General features: G+C 42.2%; 5 protein-coding genes across 7 annotated transcripts; 4 read left to right on the top strand and 1 right to left on the bottom strand.

The window, feature by feature from the left end:
• Window positions 1–259: 259 nt before the first annotated feature.
• LOC116188577 (pentatricopeptide repeat-containing protein At4g30700) lies at window positions 260–2818 on the bottom strand. The gene has a single exon (XM_031518025.1). The coding sequence runs from the start codon at window positions 2762–2764 to the stop codon at window positions 389–391; it is 2376 nt and encodes a 791-aa protein (XP_031373885.1). The 5' UTR covers window positions 2765–2818; the 3' UTR covers window positions 260–388.
• A 165-nt stretch (window positions 2819–2983) lies between these two features.
• Window positions 2984–3858, top strand: LOC116188578 (ankyrin repeat-containing protein ITN1-like). Its single transcript, XM_031518026.1, has 2 exons — window positions 2984–3189; window positions 3275–3858. Exons 1-2 carry the CDS (start codon window positions 3141–3143, stop codon window positions 3694–3696), a joined length of 471 nt encoding a protein of 156 aa, XP_031373886.1. The 5' UTR covers window positions 2984–3140; the 3' UTR covers window positions 3697–3858.
• Window positions 3859–9938: 6080 nt separating this feature from the next.
• On the top strand, window positions 9939–12532 carry LOC116187292 (ankyrin repeat-containing protein ITN1-like). The gene is made up of 4 exons (XM_031515945.1): window positions 9939–10114; window positions 10198–10575; window positions 11042–11457; window positions 11750–12532. Exons 1-4 carry the CDS (start codon window positions 10066–10068, stop codon window positions 12395–12397), a joined length of 1491 nt encoding a protein of 496 aa, XP_031371805.1. The 5' UTR covers window positions 9939–10065; the 3' UTR covers window positions 12398–12532.
• A 1320-nt stretch (window positions 12533–13852) lies between these two features.
• Window positions 13853–17795, top strand: LOC116187249 (ankyrin repeat-containing protein ITN1-like). Of its 3 annotated transcripts, none has more exons than XM_031515903.1 (4): window positions 13853–14006; window positions 14372–14869; window positions 15945–16354; window positions 16990–17794. In XM_031515903.1, exons 2-4 carry the CDS (start codon window positions 14404–14406, stop codon window positions 17635–17637), a joined length of 1524 nt encoding a protein of 507 aa, XP_031371763.1. In that variant the 5' UTR covers window positions 13853–14006; window positions 14372–14403; the 3' UTR covers window positions 17638–17794. The 3 variants fall into 3 exon arrangements, with proteins under 3 accessions (XP_031371763.1, XP_031371766.1, XP_031371765.1); XM_031515906.1 differs by lacking the exon at window positions 13853–14006 and adding an exon at window positions 14015–14212 and having other exon boundaries at window positions 16990–17795; XM_031515905.1 differs by lacking the exon at window positions 13853–14006 and having other exon boundaries at window positions 14015–14869; window positions 16990–17795.
• Window positions 17796–19853: 2058 nt separating this feature from the next.
• On the top strand, window positions 19854–21919 carry LOC116187299 (ankyrin repeat-containing protein ITN1-like). Its single transcript, XM_031515952.1, has 2 exons — window positions 19854–20107; window positions 20739–21919. The coding sequence occupies exons 1-2, from the start codon at window positions 20086–20088 to the stop codon at window positions 21140–21142; spliced, it is 426 nt and encodes a 141-aa protein (XP_031371812.1). The 5' UTR covers window positions 19854–20085; the 3' UTR covers window positions 21143–21919.
• Window positions 21920–25000: the final 3081 nt, after the last annotated feature.

The following is a 25000-nucleotide window of genomic DNA, read 5'->3' as shown; positions in this document are numbered from 1 at the left end:
GTCATCATCCTCAAGAGGCTGCAAATTAGTCCACTAAGCAGTTCAAAATGATGCTGCACAGTGTCAAGCCCTATTTTCTGAGCAGCGGCTGTAGTTACTATATAAAGCATAAGAGTGTTGATATAGTTAGTTGTATCACCCTTCAAATAAGGGGCAGGACAAGAGAGACCACTTGAGCTATTCGTGCTAAACTGCTGTACTGTAACACGAGATTATCCAATTAACTCTCCGACCCCAATTAAACCAAGAAAATATGATGGAGCAAAAAGAAATCAATCAAGGCCAATGCATTGACGAAATCAAACTGATCAAGTAGCATCTCATCAAAACTTTTCTTATCAAAGAATAATAAAAGAATGAGAAACAAATTCTCTTCTCTTTTCTTGCTTCACCAATAGTCTCCACAAGAACAGACTCCATCCTTAAAGTGATGAAACCTATTGGCATCCCTGACAACAATAACCCTCTCTGTAATCTTCGATGCAAATTTCGTCCAACTGTGGCAGTCCAAACAGACCCTAAGGTTCTTAAAGATTCTAATTTCTGTCCCAGGTTTGCTCTCAATTAGACCAAAGGCTATTGCCAACTTCTCACTGTGAATCTTCACCATGAGCTCCTTCTCTTCTTCTTCCACATCGTGTAGGGCTGTCACAGTCTCCGGCTTATACCCAGCTTCTAACATCTTCCCTGACAACTTCTCCAGCATCGTATATATTGCCTTTGTTTGTGGATGAGAGTTGTCCCCTGCTGTGAACACGTAAGGAACGTCACTGATCTCTATTAAGGTAGCACCTGGAGTTTTTGCCAAGTTTCTATGCTTCACAACTTGTCTCACCAAAGCAGCCTGTGAGTAATTCTTATCTACCGAGTATATATTCGAGAGCAAGACATAATATCCGACATTCTCTGAGTCCAAATTGAATAACTTCTCAGAGGCCTCTTGTGCTAGTCTTGTGTTCTTGTGGATCATGCAGGCACCTAGCAATGCACCCCACACTGGGGGCCCCGGCACCACTCTCATTGACTTTATAAACTCCAGCGCTCTCTCCAACTGCCCTGCCCGACCAAGGACATCGACCATGCAGGCATAGTGCTCAGGCAATGGCTCAAACCCAAAATCATGCACCATAAAATGGAAGATCTCTTCTCCTTTGTCCACGAGACCTGCATGGCTACAAGCATACAGAACTGAGAGGAAGGTAACTGCAGAGGGCGAAACCCCAGACTTCAACATTTCATCGAAGAGCTTCAGGGCTTCCTGCCCGTGCCCGTGAAGACCATATCCTGAGATCATGGAGTTCCAAGTGACCGCATTCTTCTCGGTTGCATTATCAAATAAATTTCGAGCCTCTTCAATGCTTCCACACTTAGTGTACATGTCAATAAGAGCCGTTAAGACATATAAGTTGGAGAGGAAACCCTTTCTTCTTATCAGGTCATGGACCCACTTTCCTAGACTGAGAGCCCCGAGCTGTGCGCAGGCCGAGAGAATGCTAGTCACAGTAACCGGATTTGGATCCACTCTGGAGACCTGCATATCTCGGAAAAGGGCAATCGCTTTCTCTGTGAGACCATTCTGAGCATAACCTGAGATCATGGCATTCCAAGAAGCTAAGGTTTTCTCCCTTGATTCATCGAAAATCAGCCGAGCAGGTTCTATTTCATTCAATCTACTGTATACGGTAGTTAATGCAGTTGAAACAGCAGCATTTGAGATGACACCCGACTTCACAGAAAAGCTATGAACAGAGCGAGTTAGGCTTAAATGACCAAATGGATAAAATACGGGAATTAACCCCACAATTGTGCTTGAGTTGACTTGAAAACCAAGTTCAAGCAACTCCTTGAACAACCTGAGGGACGACTCAGTGTCTGAATTAGTAGTATATCCAGAAATCATAGCATTGTACGATACCAAATCGGGCCGGTTGATCTGCTCAAACAATGCCTTTGATGTGTCCATGTCACTGCTTTTCGAATACAGGGATATGAGGCCCGTCAACACATGAACATGAGAACTGAACCCGAGTTTTAGCGCCAAGCACTGGATTCCTGCTCCAATTCTAAGCCATTGCAACTCTGCTGCCGCAGGGAGAACAGAGGCCACTGACGTTGGGTCCAAGCGGACCCCACTTCCGGCAGCCATCTCTGCAAAGACACTAATCGAATCTTCGAAGCAGCAGTTCTTCACCAGTCCAGAAATCATGGTATTCCACAGGACGGTGTCTTTCTCGGGCATTCGGTCGAACACCTTCTGCGCCAGCTCGACCCTTGAAAACTTGAAGTAGAAATCGACCAAGGAGGACCCGACGAATAAGTCGGACCCGAAACCATCGACCAGTGCATGTCCATGAAGCAAGAATCCAACTTTCTCGCTTGCGAGCCCCGACGACGACGAGACTGCAAAGGCGTAAGTGAAGTTATCAGGGCGCAGAGGAGTGTTCCTTCTCAGGTGGGTGTACAGGGAGACTGAAGATGCCGGAGAGCCGCAGCCGGAGAACCCCCTGATGAGTACGTTGAAGAGGAAGAGGTCGGGCTTCGGGACGGAGAGGAAGAGGGCGCGGGCGTAGGCTACGGCCTTAAAGTCGCAGAGCTTGTGGATGAGCTTGGTGACGGGGGATATGTCGTTCTTGTAGCCGCTGACGATGATCTGGGCGTGGGTCTGGGCGAGTTGTGAGACGGCGGCGGAGCCCTCGAGGAGGCGAAGGAAGGAGTTCCGGTCGAGAGGCGGGAGAGATGCTCTGGCGAGGTTCCTGCAATTCATGTCATCAGCCACGGTCGGTTAAGTTAGTTTGTCCCAGTTCCCTCCGTTTTAACGGTCTCACGAGACGCTGCCGTTTTTTCCAATGGGGGAGATTCTCACATGCGCCGGGTCCACGGGAGCTCAAATCCAGCCCCAACCCGAACCCGGCCCATGTGATGATAAAATATATATTTACTTTATGAGTTCAGCTGTGACAATCACCAAACTCCCGCCCTAGCAAGGCGTCTCGGGGTCAAACATGTCGTAATCGTGTTGACATTAACTCGATCGTCATCTTGGTTAATGGTAAAACTGGTTTGATTTTTTTGTGTCCATTGATTCAACCCTTTTATTGATCCGGTATAGACAGAAGGCAACGTCCTGATGTTATAGTTCTATGCAAGCTTCTGTGTCCAAGAACATGGCAGCTCCACCACAATCAGAAGGTCTCCTCTTCTCTCCTCTCTCTCTCTGTTTTTCTAATTTCGTGGGGTGATTCTTAACTGGTGTTATTGTTCTATGCAAGAACAGAGAGGGACCTCGAGAATGGCTCGATCAGATTACCCAGTGACCTCCCCGATTCGACCCAGCAACCTGCTGAGGTGAGTGCTGTGGATGCCGAGATCTGCCGCAAATTGCACTTTGCAGCTGAGATCGGTGATGTGGAATTGGTGAGGCGGATTTTCCGGGATATCGATGAGAAGGGTTCCGATGATTCGAAGCTCAAGGCATCATCTCTGGTGAGTGAAGTGAACGAGCTGGGAGAGTCTGCTCTGTTCTCGGCTGCAAAGAAAGGGAAGGCCGAGGTTGTGAAAGAGCTGCTGAAGCATTCCAACAGCGAAGAAGTCCGCCGGAGTAGCAAAGACGGGTTCAATCCCTTGCATATCGCTGCCTTTCAGGGACATGCCGGTGAGATAATTTTTAAGGATGTTTTCTATCAATTTGTTTCATGAAATGATTATTATTACCAAAGTCATGCTGCCATTAGTGCGTCCATTTCGAGCCACCAAACGTGGTTCAGTTTGGTGTGACGATGTCACAGTTTGTTAGTTGCCTATACCAAGTCGTAATTCGAAAATTGTGATTGATTATGTTTAGCAGTTGGCGTAAGACCACGTAAGATATATATGTTCTTTTTGCCGAAGTATAGCCGGTATGCTTGAAGCCTCCAAATAGTCGGGAGGGGGAGTTTGTTGGGTATCCCTCCAATTTGGAGGAAGTTGGGCTCAAATTGTATTGGGCTTTTATCGGGCTTTAATAGGCCCAAGAACCCATTTTTGTTAGGGTTTATTCTTCAGCAAATCAGCTGAGGTATAAAAGCAGCAGCAGACTGCAGTAGCAGCAGAGTGTAGACAGCAGCGGCAGAAGAGCTGCAGATTTGAAGAGGCGGCAGAACAGCAGCAGCAAAGGCGGCAGCACAGCAGCAGCAAAGGGGCAGCGCGCAGCTGGAGATCAAACCTCGATCGGTATATCAAACGAACTCCGATTGGGACGAAATTTTGACAGCAGCTTCACAACACGTGGGGCTAACTTCTGAACGGTCAGAATTTCTATTCGAGCTCTGTAAGTGCTGTTTCAGCTGATTTTGTGAACCACCCGGTGTGGGTGACGAATTTAGTATTTGGGTGATCCAAGAGAGTGTTTCTCTTGAGTTTGGTGATCCAAGGGTTTACCCTTGATGAAAGACATTGTATAACCTTCATAGTGGATCGTTGATTCGGAGTTGGTCCCGTGGTTTTTCCCCACATTGGGGTTTTCCACGTAAAATTCTTGGTGTTGTTTTACTTTACTGCTTGTTGGTTGATTTGATTAGTTCCTATCTCGATTACACTAGAAGGGGAGGAAGATTAATCGCTGCGTTATTGCTTGGTTGAGTACATCCCTAACCCCAACAAGTGGTATCAGAGTTTCGGGTTAGAGAAGTTTGAGTTTTTTCGGTGTTTTCGAGATGGAGGAGTCTACAGGATCTATGTTCAAGTTGAATGCAACCAACTACTCTATATGGAAGTCTCGGATGGAGGATCTTCTATTTTGCAGGGATTTGTACGATCCTATTGAAGGGGATTCCGCGAAACCCAAAGATAAGGATGACAAGGCTTGGGAACGCACAAATCGGAAGACTATTGGTTTGATTCGGCAGTGGATAGACAATAGTATTTATCATCATGTTGCTCAGGAGACAAATGCAAAAGCTTTGTGGGATAAATTGACAAATCTCTATGCGAGGAAGACACCACAAAATTAGGCATTCCTCGTGAAGAAGCTGGTTCATCTTCGTTTCCAGGATGGAGGTGATATGGCTGCGCACATGAGTAATTTCCAAGATATTATTAACCAGTTGACGAACCTGGAGATAATATTACCCGATGAGTTGCAGGCCTGTCTACTTTTAGGGATTCTACCGGATAATTGGGACACACTTGTGGTTGCATTAAGCAATTCTGCGCCAAACGGGAAGCTATCGTTGGCCACGGTGACAGACAGTTTATTTAATGAGGAGACTAGAAGGAAAGGCTCGGGGATTTCCATTCAGTCTGAAGCTTTGGTTACTGAACAACGGGGGAGAAGTCAAAGCAGAAATTTCTCTTCCAAGCATAGTAACTCACGTGGCAAATCAAGGGGTAGATCAAAGTCGAAGACGAGGAAAGTGGTCACTTGCTATCACTGTGGAAAAGAGGGACACTACAAAAGGGAGTGTAGAGTTCCGAAGAAAAATCAGAATGGCAACGGTGAGAGCAAGAAGGAAGAAGGTACTACAGCAGTGGCATCTGATGGAGAGACCTACATCATTTGTGATGAAGCCTATGTGAATTTCACATGTCAGGACTCTACCTGGGTTGCAGATACAGGTGCCTCGTTTCATGTCACTCCTCATCGGGGTTTCTTTTCATCTTACACTACCGGGGACTATGGTTATGTGAGAATGGGAATGGACAATCATGCAAGATTGTCGGTATTGGTGATGTCTGTCTAGAGACCGAGCTTGGCTGCAAGTTGTTTTTGAAGAAGGTGAGGCATGTTCCAGAAATTCGCCTTAACCTAATCTCGACGGGTCAGCTTGATGATGAAGGCTACAGTAACGAATTTAGTAATGGGAGATGGAAGCTCTCCAAGGGTTCGTTGATTGTGGCACGGGGTCAGAAGACCGACACTCTCTACAGGCTGCGTGCCAGACACAATTCCGGTCAAATTAATGTTGCTGAGGATTATCCTATCGAGCTATGGCACAGGAGACTCGGACATATCAGCGAGAAAGGTATTCAAATTCTTGCTAGAAAGCAGTCTTTGCCCGTTAAAGGTATGCACTTGAGCACTTGTGATCACTGTTTAGCTGGTAAGCAGAGGAGAGTTTCTTTTGTTAGAAGTCGTCCCTCTAGATGCCATCATATACTTGATCTTGTGCATACAGATGTTTGTTTTATGTCGGATAGATCTCTTGGTGGTGCTCTCTATTTTGTGACATTTATAGATGATCACACCAGGAAAGTTTGGGCTTACCCTATGAGAACTAAAGATCAGGTGACTGAGATTTTCAAGAACTTCCATGTAGCAGTGGAAAGAGAAACAGGCATGAAGCTGAAATGTGTCAGAGCTGATAATGGTGGTGAGTATAGGGGTCCTTTCGAGAACTATTGCAGGACTCACGGTATCAAACTTGAGAAGACGGTACCGAAGACACCACAACAGAACGGGCTTGCAGAGAGAATGAACCGCACAATTGTTGAGAGAGTTCGTTGTATGCTTTCTCAAGCGAAACTGTCTAAGCCTTTCTGGGGCGAGGCAATGAGGTCAGCGGTTGATCTTATTAATCTTACACCGTCAGTTGCACTTGATGGAGATGTACCCCAGCAGGTGTGGACCGGCAAGAAAGTATCATACAAGCATCTCAGAGTCTTCGGGTGCAAGGCATATGTTCACATTCCTCGAGATGAAAGATCAAAACTTGATGCCAAGGCAAAACAGTGCATCTTCTTGGGTTATGCACATGAAGAGTTCGGGTACAGGCTTTGGGACCCTGATAGCAAGAAGATCATCAGGAGCAGGGATGTTGTCTTCTTTGAGGACCAGACAATCGAGGATTTGCAAAAGTTAGAGAAGGCCAGAGCAGACAATCCTCACGAGATCTCTATTCCTGTACCGGTTGATGTAGAGCATCCAGTGGAAGAGGTACCTGGTGAGTATGAAGAAACCACGACTGGGGGTGAGGTTCCTCAGGTAGATGATGATGTGACTACGGATGATACAGGCTCGCGGTTACAGTTAGAGCTTGCAGATCTACCTAGACAATCTGATAGAATAAGACGACCATCTACAAGATATCCGCCTCATGAGTATGTGCTACTGACTGACGGGGGAGAACCTGAGTGCTATGATGAAGCTGTGGCACATGAGCACAAGGAGCACTGGTTGAAGGCGATGAATGAGGAGATGAACTCCTTGTCTGAAAATCACACGTATGACCTAGTGAAGCTACCGCAAGGTAAGAGAGCATTGAAGAACAAATGGGTCTACAGGTTGAAGACAGAGAACTCGCGACCTCGATACAAAGCTCGACTGGTAGTGAAAGGTTTCAACCAGAAGAAAGGAGTTGACTTCGAGGAGATCTTCTCGCCTGTTGTCAAGATGTCATCGATCCGAGTTGTTCTCGCACTGGCAGCTAGTCTGAATTTGGAGATCGAGCAGCTCGATGTAAAAACAGCTTTCCTGCATGGTGACTTGGAGGAAGAAATATATATGGAGCAGCCTGAAGGATTCCGAGTTAAAGGTAAGGAGCATTTGGTGTGCAGGCTGAGAAAGAGCTTGTATGGGCTTAAACAAGCACCTCGGCAGTGGTACAAAAAGTTTGACTCTTTCATGTTGAGCCATGGCTACACACGGACAACTTCAGATCATTGTGTGTTCGTGAAACAATTCTCGAATGGTGATTTTATCATTTTACTGTTATATGTGGATGATATGCTACTTGTTGGTCATGATATGAGCAAGATTACAGAGTTGAAGAAGGAGCTCAACAAGTCCTTTGCCATGAAGGATTTGGGACCGGCAAAGCAGATCCTTGGGATGCATATTTCTCGTGACAGATCAAGTGGAAAACTTTGGCTTTCTCAAGAGAAGTACATCGAGAAGATTTTGGATCGGTTCAATATGGGTAATGCTAAACCAGTTTCATCACCACTTGCTTCTCATTTCAAACTTAGCTCGAAGCAATGTCCTACAAGTGAGAAGGAGAAAGAAGAGATGAAGAAAGTTCCTTACTCATCAGCTGTAGGAAGTTTGATGTATGCCATGGTCTGTACAAGACCAGATATCGCTCATTCTGTTGGTGTGGTTAGTCGTTTTCTCTCCAATCCGGGGAAAGAGCATTGGAATGCAGTTAAGTGGATTCTGAGGTATCTCAGAGGAACATCCAAGGTGTGTTTACACTTTGGCACTGGTAAGCCGGAGTTAGTGGGCTACACGGATGCAGATATGGCAGGAGATATCGATTCCCGGAAATCCACTTCGGGATACTTGATGACTTTTGCAGGGGAGCTATCTCATGGCAATCAAGGCTTCAAAAGTGCATCGCTTTGTCTACAACGGAAGCCGAATACATTGCGGTGACCGAAGGTTGCAAGGAGATGTTGTGGTTGCAAAAGTTTTTGCAGGAGTTGAGCTTGAAGCAAGAAAGGTATGTTCTACACTGTGATAGTCAAAGCGCAATTCATCTTTGCAAGAATCCCACTTTCCATTCGAGGTCGAAGCATATCGATATCAAGCTTCATTGGATTAGAGATGTGTTGGAGTCCAAGCTGGTGAAGCTAGACAAAGTGCACACCGATGAGAATGGAGCTGATATGATGACAAAACCTCTCGCTAGGGAGAAACTTCATGTTTGCCGAAGTATAGCCGGTATGCTTGAAGCCTCCAAATAGTCGGGAGGGGGAGTTTGTTGGGTATCCCTCCAATTTGGAGGAAGTTGGGCTCAAATTGTATTGGGCTTTTATCGGGCTTTAATAGGCCCAAGAACCCATTTTTGTTAGGGTTTATTCTTCAGCAAATCAGCTGAGGTATAAAAGCAGCAGCAGACTGCAGTAGCAGCAGAGTGTAGACAGCAGCGGCAGAAGAGCTGCAGATTTGAAGAGGCGGCAGAACAGCAGCAGCAAAGGCGGCAGCACAGCAGCAGCAAAGGGGCAGCGCGCAGCTGGAGATCAAACCTCGATCGGTATATCAAACGAACTCCGATTGGGACGAAATTTTGACAGCAGCTTCACAACACGTGGGGCTAACTTCTGAACGGTCAGAATTTCTATTCGAGCTCTGTAGGTGCTGTTTCAGCTGATTTTGTGAACCACCCGGTGTGGGTGACGAATTTAGTATTTGGGTGATCCAAGAGAGTGTTTCTCTTGAGTTTGGTGATCCAAGGGTTTACCCTTGATGAAAGACATTGTATAACCTTCATAGTGGATCGTTGATTCGGAGTTGGTCCCGTGGTTTTTCCCCACATTGGGGTTTTCCACGTAAAATTCTTGGTGTTGTTTTACTTTACTGCTTGTTGGTTGATTTGATTAGTTCCTATCTCGATTACACTAGAAGGGGAGGAAGATTAATCGCTGCGTTATTGCTTGGTTGAGTACATCCCTATCCCCAACAGGTGGGTGTACAGGGAGACTGAAGATGCCGGAGAGCCGCAGCCGGAGAACCCCCTGATGAGTACGTTGAAGAGGAAGAGGTCGGGCTTCGGGACGGAGAGGAAGAGGGCGCGGGCGTAGGCTACGGCCTTAAAGTCGCAGAGCTTGTGGATGAGCTTGGTGACGGGGGATATGTCGTTCTTGTAGCCGCTGACGATGATCTGGGCATGGGTCTGGGCGAGTTGTGAGACGGCGGCGGAGCCCTCGAGGAGGCGAAGGAAGGAGTTCCGGTCGAGAGGCGGGAGAGATGCTCTGGCGAGGTTCCTGCAATTCATGTCATCAGCCACGGTCGGTTAAGTTAGTTTGTCCCAGTTCCCTCCGTTTTAACGGTCTCACGAGACGCTGCCGTTTTTTCCAATGGGGGAGATTATCACATGCGCCGGGTCCACGGGAGCTCAAATCCAGCCCCAACCCGAACCCGGCCCATGTGATGATAAAATATATATTTACTTTATGAGTTCAGCTGTGACAATCACCAAACTCCCGCCCTAGCAAGGCGTCTCGGGGTCAAACATGTCGTAATCGTGTTGACATTAACTCGATCGTCATCTTGGTTAATGGTAAAACTGGTTTGATTTTTTTGTGTCCATTGATTCAACCCTTTTATTGATCCGGTATAGACAGAAGGCAACGTCCTGATGTTATAGTTCTATGCAAGCTTCTGTGTCCAAGAACATGGCAGCTCCACCACAATCAGAAGGTCTCCTCTTCTCTCCCCTCTCTCTGTTTTTCTAATTTCGTGGGGTGATTCTTAACTGGTGTTATTGTTCTATGCAAGAACAGAGAGGGACCTCGAGAATGGCTCGATCAGATTACCCAGTGACCTCCCCGATTCGACCCAGCAACCTGCTGAGGTGAGTGCTGTGGATGCCGAGATCTGCCGCAAATTGCACTTTGCAGCTGAGATCGGTGATGTGGAATTGGTGAGGCGGATTTTCCGGGATATCGATGAGAAGGGTTCCGATGATTCGAAGCTCAAGGCATCATCTCTGGTGAGTGAAGTGAACGAGCTGGGAGAGTCTGCTCTGTTCTTGGCTGCAAAGAAAGGGAAGGCCGAGGTTGTGAAAGAGCTGCTGAAGCATTCCAACAGCGAAGAAGTCCGCCGGAGTAGCAAAGACGGGTTCAATCCCTTGCATATCGCTGCCTTTCAGGGACATGCCGGTGAGATAATTTTTAAGGATGTTTTCTATCAATTTGTTTCATGAAATGATTATTATTACCAAAGTCATGCTGCCATTAGTGCGTCCATTTCGAGCCACCAAACGTGGTTCAGTTTGGTGTGACGATGTCACAGTTTGTTAGTTGCCTATACCAAGTCGTAATTCGAAAATTGTGATTGATTATGTTTAGCAGTTGGCGTAAGACCACGTAAGATATATATGTTCTTTTTTCCGTAGTTCGTAATTGCTGCTGTCTAACATTTCGTGGGACTTACTGAATGAAACCAAAGCAAGATCAGGAACAGCAACCTCTCTCGGGAAGAGTTTGATCAGCTGCTGTCTTAGTTGATTAGGGACATAAAGAGGAGGCAAATTTGCAGTCATCAAGGATTCCATGTTTTCTGGGGTTAAGACGTGTTTATTGTGCATGTTAGTTTTCTAGACTCTGATCGCTGTGTTATCTGCAGATGTTGTGCAAACTCTGTTAGATTACGAACCTGAGCTGATCAAAGAAGCCGGTCCATCCAACACGACCCCTCTCGTCTTTGCGGTCTTAAGGGGCCATGCTACTGTGGTCAATCAGTTACTCTCGCAGACGGACAGTCCTAGCCTGCTGTCAGTTTCCAAATCCAATGGTCGAAACGCTCTCCACTTAGCTGCAAGGCTCCAGAACGTGGATATGGTGAAAGCCCTGCTCGAGAAAGAACCTCAGTTGGCTCGAAGTACAGACCAGAAAGGGCAGAATGCCCTTCACCTGGCCGTTAAAGGGATCAGCCACGAAATTGTGAGACTGCTTGTTAAGGCGGAGCCAGTGGTGCTTGCACAACAAGATTCAAGAGGAAACACAGTGTTGCATATCGCCACAAAGAAGCAAAAAGATGCGGTATAACAACTTATCCGTGATACAATCGTTTCTTTCTCCTTTAAGCTAAGCATCAGTAGAATGGCACATTCGGGAAAGCCGAATCGCTGATGTAAGTTGGCTGAGATAGTAAGAGAGAATCTGCTCCTGGCTTTGTGCAATTGATAGCCAAAAAATCCTACTCGGACTGACCTATAGGACCACCAGTCTGATGTATAAGCTCGATAAATCCTGGCACTGCACCAGAAAAGGAAATCTGATTCGAATAACACTGGACAAGACGGAATATTATATCCTGTCTTTTGCGTTGCAGATAGTGCAGGAGTTACTACTCTATCCTGAGACGAATGTAAACGTGCTGAACAAGGACCAGAAGACAGCTCTCGACATAGCGGAGGAGCTCCCCTACTCGAGGGAGTCGATGAAGATCAAAGCCCACCTCTCCCGTAACGGGGCTGTCCGAGGGAATGACCTCCTGCCTGTCAAGGAGCTCAAGCGAAACCTCCAGGGAGGCCTCATTCACAATGCCAACTCGGTAAATGAGGCTGCAGTCCTCATAGCCCAGATAGCATTTGCTGCCATCTTCACGATCCCGGGCTCACCAGTAGAGACGAGCCACAACATCTCGGTTCAGGTCCTAGTAATATTCAACTCCATCGCATTCTTTGCATCCCTGGCTGTGGTGGTGATTCAGACGATTCTTGGCCGAGGGGAGGCCGAGGCCGAGGTGATAGCAGTGATGGCAGAGGTAACTAATAAGCTGATATGGTTAGCTTCCGCGTGCATCTCGGTCGTGTTCATGGCAACGATAACTATTGTGGTCGGGAGAAGGTGTCAGTGGGCCACTATCCTGATAATGGTCGTGGGAGGTGCGTTGATTGCTGGGTCTCTAGGGATCAAGACTTACTACGAAGTGAGGAGATTGAGGAAGATTGAATTGATCAAGAAGAAGGAAACATAGCAGCAATCACTGTATATAAATATATGCCAAGTCGTTACTAGCCCGGTTGATTTTAGGATCAGTTTTTAAAATTTTAACTTTAACTTTACTTCTATTCACTGAACAATAAAAATTAACAACACAATTATTACTTTTTTTCTTTTCTTTAATTTTTTTAAACATTCAATTTAACTTTTAATATTAAATTCTCTCAATTATTCATTACTTTTTCACACTTTTTCTCATAATTTTACACAATCATTATAATCCAATTAAAATCAAAATTCAACTCTATTTACCTCTAAAACCAAACACACTGGTACAAATGTTTTTTACGACGCAATCGGGCTATCCGTAAGCCCGTCAAGAAGAAGTCTCTTTTCTGTGAATTTCTGATCGGGCAAGGTTGGGGCCGAAAACAGGCCCGATTTAGTGAAGCCCGTTTAGCCCAGGATTCGGCGAAAAATCCTCAACTCAAGACAAAAAGTTTTTAAAATTTTTTCCAAAACAGCCCCAAATTGGGGCTCTGACCGATGCCCAGCCCAGTCCCTCTGCGGAGGGATTCACCCCGGCCGGTCCCAATCCAATGGGTAAGGGCTTTATTGGCCTCTTTTTTTTTTTTTTTATTTTTTATTTTTTTTCTTTTTTCAATGGAGGAAAAAGCCGTTCACATGAAACCGTAAGCCGTTGGTGTGGCAATAATTTATTTTTTTAATTTTAATTAATTTTATAAAAGTTCTAACTCAAAATAAAAATTCACATATAAAAATATTCCCACTCCAAATTTCAATTTCTCCAACCTTGCTTCCTCCTTTCTTCCGAATTAATGGATCCCAATCGATTTAGTCTCGATGATTTTCTCAATAACATGCAAAATTTCAATTTCCCTGCAAATTCAAATTATCAAAATCCCGAGCTCCTCTATGATAATTGTATTAACTTCATATTATATTAGATTATTATTATGATTATTTCTAATTAGATTAATTTCAATAATTAAGTTTATTTAATTTAATTATTTATATTATGTAATACATATATATTCATTGATTTTCCTTAAATAGTGTGTTGGTCCCTTTTGACAACCACTTTTGAGTGCCAACCATTGGAGTTTGGAGTGCGAACATGGAGTGGAGACCTCATTTTTTAACATAATGCTGACTTGTCTTCCGATGAGTCCCTATTGGGACTCATTGTCACCTCAACCATTGTAAATGATATTAGGCCATCCTTGATGCGGTCTCTTTTCCCAATCCTTGGCGCCGACATGAAGAGTCAAGAGATCGAGACGACATGCATTGGAGCGGCTCGGATTTGGAAGACCCATCTCTTTGTTCATAACCTTTTGTCTATATTTTATTTTATTTTCCCAAAATAAAATATAGCCAACCTTTTGTCTCACGGAAGAACTTTCGCGCCATTTTCTCAGTGGCTTCTTTACCCTTTCCTCCCAACGTTTTGTCTGCATCTCTCCATCTCCTCTCTCCCTCTCTCTCTCTCTCTAGCTTTATTCTCCGATCTCTCTTCTGCTTTGATCGCCTCTCTCTCTTTGAGCTTTCGCTGCGCTTTCGGTTTTTCGCAATGTCTATCTGTTCTTTCACTTTTAGAATTCGTAGCTAGAATAGAGCAGGTCAGTCATATTGATTGATAGATTCCTTATATGAATTTAAGTGCACAATTACGGTTATCTTCAAGCTTGTGGAATACATAAGCTTGATTAAGGCCTAATTGAGCTTAAAATTATTAATTCCTATGAAGGGGTCTTGGCCTCTCGGCTAGCTTGCACATTGTACCGTAGATTCTTGTGAAATTGAACTTATGGATGATTGATCTAAGGTAAAAATGGGCATACATCATTGAAGTTTGTCTCTTGCTTGTAAAAAAAGAACAAAAAGGTTATTATGTTTTATAACAAGGTGGGTCTGGTCTTCGAAAACTGATTTCGTGAAATTATTACCTCTTGTTTCTCATTTCTGTGGTTGATTGATATTGCAGGAACCAACAGTGACTTAGAGAAGGGGCTGATAATGACATCAGAATTAAGCCAAAATAGTCCTGCTGATCCATCACCTACACCATCCCCATCATCGAGGGCACCTGCTCTTGTTCTACCCTATTCTGGCAAGACGATCGATCAGGCTATTAAGAAGAAGTATGTCAAACAAGTGACTGGCCGCCACAACGACACCGAGCTTCACTTGGCAGCACAGCATGGTGACCTCGCAGCAGTCAGACAGATTCTCAATGATATTCATTCGCAAATGGTTGGGACCTTGAGTGGTGCAGAGCTGGATGCTGAGGTTGCCGACGTTAGGGTATCCGTGGTGAATGAGGTGAATGAATTAGGAGAGACAGCTTTGTTCACTGCAGCAGATAGGGGGCATGTGGAATTGGTGAAGGAATTGTTGAAGTATTCGAATAAGGAGTGTCTTATGAAGAAGAACCGGTCTGGCTTTGATGCCTTACATATAGCTTCAAGTCGAGGACATCACGGTATTAAATTGATTTCTTTTCAGTTAATTGTTTACTTACGATGTTGGAGTTCATATTCTGGTTGAGAGAGTAAAGCGTCCTGCAGCCATGTAATATCTGAACTTGAAAGAGGCAGTTTGCTCACTTGTTCTGATGCAAATCGTAGCACGACTTCAAGGGATCCAGTTCAAGTTCCAATTGGACCGATTACGCGAGCACGAGCAAAGAAGTTTAAAGATGAACTCAACGGCCTGATTCAAGAGGTTTGGGCTCAAGCAAATTCGTGGAGGCCCATTGGACATGAATCACGTGATCCACAAAGATCCATCAACATTATTCAAGTTATAGAAGATTCCGGACAAGGCTAAATTCAGCAAGTGTTTAAGGAAGCTTCTAGAACAGTTGATGATCAACAGAAGATAATATCAGATTTGTTTGAAGTTTAAATCTCATAGAGATATTCTAGGGGTATTTAGATTTTATATCTTTATAGATTATGTCATATCTCTATCGATATTCTTGGTTTTAATTTCCTTATCTATAGGAGGAGATATGACCATATTAGGATTACTTTATGTCTATATATATTCATCTTAGTCAATTTTTAATGAAAGGAACATTCAGAAAATTGTGAGAGTATTCTCTTTGGTTCTTGAAGAACTAATCGAACTTATCGGAAGTTTCCGTGGCGTTCATCATCGACTTATCAAACGGCTTTCCACCACCGTTTGTGGTGTCTTCATCGACTTATCAGGCGGTTTTCCATTACCGTTTGTGGCGTCTTCCTATATACCGAGGTTCTTGTTTCGCATTAAACAACGGGTTGAGGTCAGTTATACCAAGGTTCTTGTTTTTGTCGTAAACAACGGGTCGAGGGTTCGTCAATCAAATCTGATCGTGGAACGATCTTGGGTTCCTTTAGTTGTCGGGTCTCGTCATTCTTGGCGGGAATCGCATCATGTTCTGTGTAAATTAATGTTTTCATCACGTGGTTTGTGACAGTTGTGTTCTCGAGGACATGTAATGTAAATAATAAGTCTTGTTCCTTCAAAAAGTTGGGCTACTGATTATTATTTTGCACATTTTTCTTGTGAAGCCATTGTGCAGGTGTTACTAGATCATGACTCGGGCCTCAGCATAACACTTGGCCCCTGGAACGCTACCCCTCTAATATCTGCATCCATGAGAGGGCATACAGCAGTTGTAAATGAACTTCTTGCAAAGGATTGCAGCTTGATAGAGATAACGAGGACCGATGGGAAGAATGCACTGCATTTAGCTGCTCGATATGGTCATGTCGAGATTGTCAAAGCATTGCTCGATAAAGATTCTCGGTTGGCTCGAAGGACAGACAAGAAAGGACAAACTGCATTGCACATGGCTGTTAAAGGTCAGAGCTGTGAGGTGGTAAGGTTGATCCTTGAGGCTGATGCTGCTATAGTGATGCTTTGCGACAAGGTCGGCAACACTGCATTGCATGTCGCAACCAAGAAAAAGAGAGTAGAGGTATTTCTCAGATCTTTCGTTATCGTTGGTTACTTTATTGAACAGATCAAGTCCAGGCTCCAAACAGTGGCGGGAGACTGATTTCCCAGGCTACTGGTGATCAAAGAATTTGGTCCATCCAACACAACCCTGATCATCTTTGTTAGTCTAAAGTGCCACAATACTGTGACCAGTCAGTTACTCTCGCAGCCTAGCGTGTTTTTCAGTTTCCCTATCCAAAGGTCGAGACGCTCTCCACCTGGCTGAGAGGCTCCATAATGTTGATATGGTGAAAAGCCCTGCTCGAGAAAGATCCTCAGTTGGCTTGAAGTACAGACCAGAAAGGGCAGAATGCCCTTCTCATAGCCGGTAAAGGGGTCAGCCATGAAATTGTGAGATTACTTATTAAGGCGGATCTGGCGGTGCTTGTGCTACCAGATTCAGGAGGAAACACAGTGTTGCATATCGCTATAGCAGCACTACTGGACCGATGTAAAGGAGGATCAATCTCATGTATAAGCTCGATCAACACTGGCCGCTGCCCCAGGAAAAGAAATCTGATTCGAGTCGCACTGGACAGGACGGAACTTTATATCCTGCTTAATTTTTAATTTTATTTTTTTGGGAGATTTAATGTCCTGCCTTTTCTGTTGCAGATAGTGCACGGGTTACTACTCTATCCTGAGACGAATGTAAACGCCGTGAACAGAGAGCAGAAGACCGCTCTCGACATAGCGGAGGGGCTTCCCTTCTCTGAAGAGTCGATGAAGATCAAAGCCCACCTCTCCCGTAACGGGGCTGTCCGAGGGAACGACCTCCTGCCTGTCAAGGAGCTCGAGCGAAACCTCCAGGGAGGCCTCATTCACAATGCCAACTCGGTAAATAAGGCTGCAGTCCTCATAGCCCAGATTGCATTTGCTGCCATCTTCACGATCCCGGGCTCGCCAGTAGAGACGAGCCACAACATCCCGGTTCAGGTCCTAGTAATATTCAACTCCATCGCATTCTTTGCATCCCTAGCTGTCGTGGTGATTCAGACGGCTCTTGGGCGAGGGGAGGCCGAGGCGGAGGTGATAGCAGTGATGGCAGAGGTCACTAATAAGCTGATATGGTTAGCTTCCGCGTGCATCTCGGTCGTGTTCATGGCAACGATAACTATTGTGGTCGGGAGAAGGTGTCAGTGGGCCACTATCCTGATAATGGTCGTGGGAGGTGCGTTGATTGCTGGGTCTCTAGGGATCAAGACTTACTACGAAGTGAGGAGATTGAGGAAGATTGAATTGATCAGGAAGAAGGAAACATAGCAGTCCCTTTTCGGTGAATTTCTGATCAGTCAAGTTTTGGGCCAAAAACTGGCCCGATTTAGTGAAGCCCATTTGGCCCAGGAGTCGGCGATGAATCCTCAACTCTAGACAAAAAGTTTTTAACGCTCCGTTTGATTTCAGAATCGCAATTTAAAATTTTAACTTTAACTTTAACTCAATACACTATACTATAAAACATACTTTTTCAAAATCAAACTGATAAGCCCCATATATTATTTAATATACAATTACATACACTACTCAATACACTACACAACAAAACTGGTGAGATCCACAGGCCTACATTTTAGTCAAAACAGCCCCAAATTGGAGCTGGGACCCAAATTTGGTCACCCTGGCCGGTCCGAATCCAATGGGTAAGGCTTTATTGGCCTTTTTTAAAAAAAAGAAAGGGGGAAAGAGCCGTTCACATGAAGTCGCGTATCGTTGGTCTGACAATTTATTTTTTATTTTTTAATTTTAATTAATTTTATAAAAATTCTAACTCAAAATAAAAATTCACATATAAAAATATTCCCACTCCAAATTTCAATTTCTCCAACCTTGCATCCTCCTTTCTTTCGAAATAATGAATCCCAATTGATTTAGTCTCGATGATTTTCTCAATAACATGTAAAATTTCAATTTCCCTGTAAATTCAAATTCCCAAAATCTCAAGCTCCTCCACCATAATTATATTTACTTTATATTATATTATCTTTACATGTCTATTAATTAAATTAATTGTAGTTATTAAATTTATTAAATTTAATTATTTATATTATGTAATACATATATATTCATTGATTTTCCTTAAATAATGCGTGGTCCCTTCTGGCAACCACTTTGAGTGCCAACCATTGGAGTTTGGAGTGCGAACATGGAGTAGAGACCTTACTTTTTTGCATGGTAATGAAGTGTCTTCCGATGGCCCCTCTTGGCACCCATTGTCACCTTAACCATTGTAGATGATCTCAAGCCATCCTTGATGTGGTCTCTTTCCCCAACCCCTAGTGCCAATATGACGAATCGAGAGACTAAGACGACATGCATTGGAGCGGCTCGGATTTGGGAGACCCGTCTTTCTATTTAGAGGCATCTCCTTTATCTCGCTGGAGAAATCAAAGGTCGCCACGTGGCCTTTACTTGCTGTTGCTCCACATGAAGCATATTTATTTATTTTTTGAATAAATTGCACTAGTGATCTAAAAAATTTTATAAATATTTTAATATGGTACAAAATATTTCAAAGTTGTTTCAATATAGTACAAACCGTCATCTCGTCATTGACGTCGTTAAGTCATCCTTCACAAAACTGTAAATTTTACACAATTATATAATTTACGTAAAATATTTTATACTATTAAATTATAACTTCAAAACATTTTGTACTATCATGTAATGTCCCACAAAAATTGGTTTTGTACAATCAATATCGGTGTGACGGCGTTAATAACGAGATGACGGTTTATACTATACTGAAATAACTTTGAAATATTTTGTATCATCAAGTAGCAAAAAAAATTTTTATATCATATTAAAATATTTATAAAATTTTTTGGACTATCAGTATAATTTTTTTTTTCAAGAGATGGATAAATGAGCCAATGGCTCTTTTGTCATATGGGTTTGCTCCTCCAACTACGTGGCATGCAGAGGGCCACCCAATTACTTTAGATTTTTATTTTCTCTTCTTTTTTTTTTTAAAATAAGTGTATGGACCGCAATAGAAATTCAAGTAGAGACCAATCATTGGAGTATGCGATCTTTCTTTTTGGTCATTCTCTCTTAGGGTGACATAGCACCATCTGAGTCCTCAATGGAGACCCAATGAGAGATTTGCATTGGGCATGCCCTTAGACGAAGACATTTTGTCCTAGAAAGAAACATTGAGCACAGTCTTACCACATTGACAGTGCTGGTGGAACGGCATGCCCTCCTCAGCAAAAATATGAATTCGAGTTATCTTGAATCATTACAGGAGAGGACTCAATATTTAGCCGGCTGCGAGGCAAAATTCTTTAGGTAGAGCCAATTATAGGCTATATTTTATTTTCCAAAAAAGAATAAAAAGAAGAATGAGATGAAATAATAATAATTATAAATAATTCCATAAAAAAATAAAATTAAGGACAGAGATAACCCAGGAAAGCTCTCTTTCAAATTTCCGGCTATTTTATTCACGGAAGAAATTTGGCGCCATTTTCTCAGCGGCTTCCTTCGTTCTCCTTCCTCCGAACATTTTGTCTGCTATAAAAAAGCTTCTGCTACCTCCGCTTCCACTACATCTCGTCTCTCGCATACATACATACATCTCTCATCTCCTCTCTCTCTCTCTCTCTCCCCCTCCCTCTAGCTTTATACTCAGATCTCTTTTCTGCTTTGATCGTCTCTCTCTCTTTGAGATTTCGCTGCTCTTTCTAGGGTTTTCAGCTCGAGCTCAGAGTCATGGCGTCTGAAATCGAACAAGGTATTTCGTTTGCCTGACCTCTTTCTCCTTTAGAAGTAGCTTAAACGCCATAGCCGAGCTTAGTTTAGCTTCTGTTATTGGTAATTCTTCTACCAATGGCTCATTGTACGTGTGGGTGTTTGCCATTTGTACTGAGGAACGTGGTTCGGGGTATCGAGAATATTCGCGGTGAACTTATGGGCTAGTTCTGCACTTCTTTTGCTTGGGTTTTTCGCGATGTCTATCTGTTCGTTCACTTTTGGAATTCGTAGCTAGAATAGAACAGGTCAGTCATATTGATTGATAGATTCTTTATATGAATTTGAGTGCACAATTACGGTTATCTTCAAGCTTGTGGAATACATGAAGCTTGATTAAGGCCTAATTGAGATTTCAAATTATTAATTCCTATGAAGGGGTCTTGGCCTGTCGGCTAGCTTGCACATTGTACCGTAGATTCTTGTGAAAGTGAACTTATGGATGCTTGATTTAAGATGAGTATGGGTATACATCATTGAAGTTTGTCTCTTGCTTGTAAAAAAGAACAAAAAGATCAGTATGTTTTATAACAAGGTGGGTCTGGTCTTCGAAAGCTGATTTCCTGAAATTATTACCTCTTGTTTCTCATTTCTGTGGTTGATTGATATTGCAGGAGCCAAGAGGGACTTAGAGAAGGGGCTGATAATGACACGAGAACTAAGTCAAAACAGTCCTGCTGATCCATCACCTCCACCATCCCCATCATCGAGGGCACCTGCTCTTGTTCTGCCCTATTCTGGCAAGACGGTCGATCATGCTAGTAAGAAGAAGTATGTCAAACAAGTGACTGGCAGCCACAACGACATCGAGCTTCACTTGGCAGCACAGCGTGGTGGCCTCCCAGCAGTGAGACAGTTTCCCAACGATATTGATTTGCAAATGGTTGGGACCTTGAGTGGTGCAGAGCTGGATGAACGTAAACGCGCAAACAAGGAGCAGAAGACCGCTCTCGACATAGCGGTGGAGCTCCCCTACTTGAAGGAGTTGATGAAGATCGAAGCCCACCGCCCCCATTAAGGGTCTATCAAAATCGAGATCCCGCCTACCAGGGAGCTCAGTCGAAACCTCCGGAAACGCCTCAATCACAATGCCACCTCGGTAAATAAGGCTGCAGTCCTCATAGCCCAGATCGCATTTGCTGCCATCTTCACAATCCCAGGCTCACCTGTAGAGACAAGCCACAACATCTCGGTTCAGGTCCTGGTAATATTCAACTCCATCGCATTCTTTGCATCCCTAGCTGTGGTGGTGATTCAGACGATTCTTAGCCGTGGGGAGACCGAGCCCGAGGTGATAGTAATGACGGCAGAGGTCAGCAATAAGCTGATATGGTTAGCTTCCGCATGCATCTTGGTCATGTTCATGGCAACGATAACTATTGTGGTTGGGAGACGGTGTCAGTGGGCCACTATCCTGATCATGGTCGTGGGAGGTGCGTTGATTGCTGGGTCTCTAGGGATCAAGACTTGCTACGAAGTGAGGAGATTGAGGAAGATTGAATAAATCAAGAAGGAAACATAGCCGTAATCACTATACATAAATATATGCCAAGTCGTTACATACATGTTACATGTGATGCAATTGGATTGGTCAACAATACATGCAACCAGTCAACAAGCCCGCCACTCTTTTTTTTTTTTTGAAATCATATTATTGTAAATAGATAATAGAATTTTTTTTTCGTTGTAATTGCTTATCGTATTTCCACTTCCACTTTATATGTTATGTTATATATGTCTGTAATATTGATACAGGATATGAACTTATTTTTTTATATTATTAGTTAATAAATTAATATATTTTAAATTTAATTTTCAAGTATTATGTAATGTAATTGTACGAATGTTGTTACTTACATAGAATTCCAATTCTGCACTCCGTATATTATATATATATATATATATGTAGTATATATCAATACTTTCATCGGTAGTAATTTTCCATGAATGCAACCTAGCCAAGGATGGGTAGATTCAGGTTAGAATTTTTCTGCAAATCGAAGCTGATGGTTAACTATACGTAGAATTGCTCAATTCCAAGAGCCAAGGTATGAAATGCAGTAATTACTTAATTCTGTCTTTAAACATGTCATTCTTCATATTTTGCAAGCATTCCGTACTGTTTGCTACCTCGTCGCTCATCTGCATGTGTAATCGGCAATTCTGGACCATCTCCTGTTCACCTCAATTGGCCTTTCGTTTGATTTTTATGCTTGTAGTCGGTAATTTTGAAATGAAACTTCTTGTACAATCAATCTGTTGATGCTTATGTATGTTGGGTGTTATTAATTATCTAGTGTGTTCATTGGATAATTGGATAATTGCAACGGACAAAAATTATTATTATTATTATTATTAAAATTTTTCATCATTTTCACCAAATCTATATAATATATAATTGTTGGGGCATTCTCCATTATGTGCCGTTTGTCCAAAAATTCAAAATGGGGTTTCTCATTCCCAGACTCTTCATATGCCTAATTTTTGCATAAATTCCACAAAAATGATTATTATTTGTATTATTATTATTGTTGTTGTCAGTGTTATCAGAATAAGACCAGATGATGAACCAGAAAGGGTATGGGTTCATGGGTTTATGGGTTCAGTTGGAGGTTCGATGAGTCGGACTGCATGTTTAATTAAAATAAAATAAATATTCATATTATTAAAAAATGATGATAATTAAGATAGAAGTATGATGATTTCAAAGAAATATAAAAATAATGTAAGAAAATATTTATATTTAATATTTCTCACTCCAAAATAAATATTGAATTTTAATAAGTACTTAAAAATAGATTTAAAAGAACAAGAAAATAGTGATTGCTTGGTTGATAGTATGCTAGTATGGAAAGTAAGAAGTATCGAGTTCAAATTCTTACATAATCTAGCAATTTTTATACTAAATAGGAAACCCATAAAACCCATAGAATCGATCAGTTCAATGAAATTTTGCTTAAAACTAGCCGATTCAATGGGTCTGGCGGTTTAAAGCTGCAATTTGGATTTTTAGGTGAATTGGACCGGACATGATGCCGATTTTTTGTCTGACCGGTCGAACCGGTCGGTTCGATCTGATTTTGATAACAATGGTTGTTGTTGTTATTATTAGTATTATTATTATCAAATGTTTACATAGTTTTCAGCAAACATGGGAATTGCTGAGGATAAAAATTATTATTATTATTATTATTATTATTATTATTATTATTATTATTATTATTATTATGCTTTATTAAGTTTTTTCATAACTTTCATCAAATGGGATAATTGATGGGGACAAAAATAATTATTTTTAAATTTTAAAGTTTTAAAAACTCTCATTAAAAAGATGAGCGAAAAGTTGTGTCTAGACTAACAAAATGGAACTTATTATGTAATATTTTGAAAATTATAATTTCAAGTGTCACAAGATATTGTAATTACTAGATTTTGATTTTGAATTTATGAAGCAAAGGAGGATTCGCTATTTTGTCTCGAATTCATCAATTAAATGAGTCATTCTGAATATTAACATCTTCGAAGATATTTGCAGATTACCTTAGGAAAAATTCATAAAATATTTGTCAACAAAATTAACACTTGATTTTTTCCCTTTTAAGTAGGTGATAATACCTAGTGATTTCCTTACAGATAAAAATTCCGCGCAACACGCGGGTAAGTGGCTAGTTTATAAAGAAGTTGTATTTGGGGAACTTATCTAGGTTTCAGATAATGAGTGATATGTATGCATGTCTGACGAAGGATTAAAACAATAAGCTATACCAATTTCAGACCACTTATCAGCAGTTGAGCCGCAATTTCCTACTAGACAAGTTAAGCAATTGCATGCTAACTTCCTCACAAATTATAAAACTATTATTTAATTCAAGTTCTTTTCTTTTCTTTTGTTTTTTTTTTTAAATCTGTATATATGAAAGATCTGCTAGTGGTTTACACCCATTTTCTGATTTTACGCGAAACACTTGGATACCTTTTTCTTTGGGCATTGCCCAAGCTTTTCAATTTCAATGGTTCTGGCTCCATTCCACGGGATCTTCCAAGATATAACATATATAGTTGGATCCCCGGGGCAGGGCAAATGATTTTCATGTGTGAGATTGAATTTTGCGCGTAAAGTATTTGCATTATATGATAATAGATTCTTAACTCGATTATAAATGAGGTGAATCGTGCTCTGATAATTTCAAATAAAAGTTTATTTGTGACCCTTTTTAGTCCGTACATCTAGTGTTTCTAAGTTCTAACAAAATGCAGGAGAATATATATTATTTTCCAGCTGATAAATCGTGACGAAATTATGATTTGCATTGATAATTATACGGCTGAAAAGGTTTCGATGATACAGCCTACCTTACTATATGTTCGTCATACGCGGTCAGCCACTATCATATGTGGAAGAGGGAGCATTCATCTTCCGAGGACGTATTTCCATTCTTCCACGAAAATAACCCAAAATCTTCAAAAATTTGATTGTTTGTGAGGTAAATAAAATAAAAGGTCAAATTATGAAACTTGGCTAATGAATTTGAATATTCATATACATAAATATGTCGATCATTTTCCTCTCTATGTTGGGTTTTTATTTTGCATCATATTATCCAAAAATCTCAATAAATCTTAACTAATTCAGTTCGAGTAGAGTTAATCGATTAAGAGATAAATCTTTCTCAGTTGTGAATTTTCTTTGTTCACACGACCATAATACAAAACCATGTTGAGAGAAACGACAAATGCCGAATCAACTGAACCATCTCAAGCTGAGTATTTTATTTTTCCCGTATTTATAGATAGTTTTAGAAACATTATATAGTTCAACTGACTTACTGATATAATTCTTCGATTAGGAATATCTCTCCTTCCAGGATAATTCCCA

Source organism: Punica granatum, chromosome 8 (genome assembly GCF_007655135.1).
Source record: "Punica granatum isolate Tunisia-2019 chromosome 8, ASM765513v2, whole genome shotgun sequence".
NCBI lineage: Eukaryota > Viridiplantae > Streptophyta > Magnoliopsida > Myrtales > Lythraceae > Punica > Punica granatum.
Note: the sequence above shows the minus strand (reverse complement) of the source record. Positions and strands in the feature narration are given on the sequence as shown.

Bases quoted from the DNA above. Each gene is read 5' to 3' on its own strand.
- LOC116187299 (XM_031515952.1), top strand. From the start codon at position 20,086: ATGGCGTCTGAAATCGAACAAG. The intron at 20,108-20,738 runs GTATTTCGTTTG...TTGATATTGCAG, and splicing joins GGCGTCTGAAATCGAACAAG to GAGCCAAGAGGGACTTAGAG.
- LOC116187292 (XM_031515945.1), top strand. From the start codon at position 10,066: ATGCAAGCTTCTGTGTCCAAGAACATGGCAGCTCCACCACAATCAGAA. The intron at 10,115-10,197 runs GTCTCCTCTTCT...ATGCAAGAACAG, and splicing joins AGCTCCACCACAATCAGAAG to AGAGGGACCTCGAGAATGGC. The intron at 11,458-11,749 runs GTATAACAACTT...TTTGCGTTGCAG, and splicing joins CAAAGAAGCAAAAAGATGCG to ATAGTGCAGGAGTTACTACT.
- LOC116187249 (XM_031515906.1), top strand. From the start codon at position 14,404: ATGACATCAGAATTAAGCCAAAATAGTCCTGCTGATCCATCACCTACA. The intron at 14,870-15,944 runs GTATTAAATTGA...TTTCTTGTGAAG, and splicing joins TTCAAGTCGAGGACATCACG to CCATTGTGCAGGTGTTACTA. The intron at 16,355-16,989 runs GTATTTCTCAGA...TTTCTGTTGCAG, and splicing joins CCAAGAAAAAGAGAGTAGAG to ATAGTGCACGGGTTACTACT.
- LOC116188578 (XM_031518026.1), top strand. From the start codon at position 3,141: ATGCAAGCTTCTGTGTCCAAGAACATGGCAGCTCCACCACAATCAGAA. The intron at 3,190-3,274 runs GTCTCCTCTTCT...ATGCAAGAACAG, and splicing joins AGCTCCACCACAATCAGAAG to AGAGGGACCTCGAGAATGGC.
- LOC116188577 (XM_031518025.1), bottom strand. From the start codon at position 2,764: ATGAATTGCAGGAACCTCGCCAGAGCATCTCTCCCGCCTCTCGACCGG.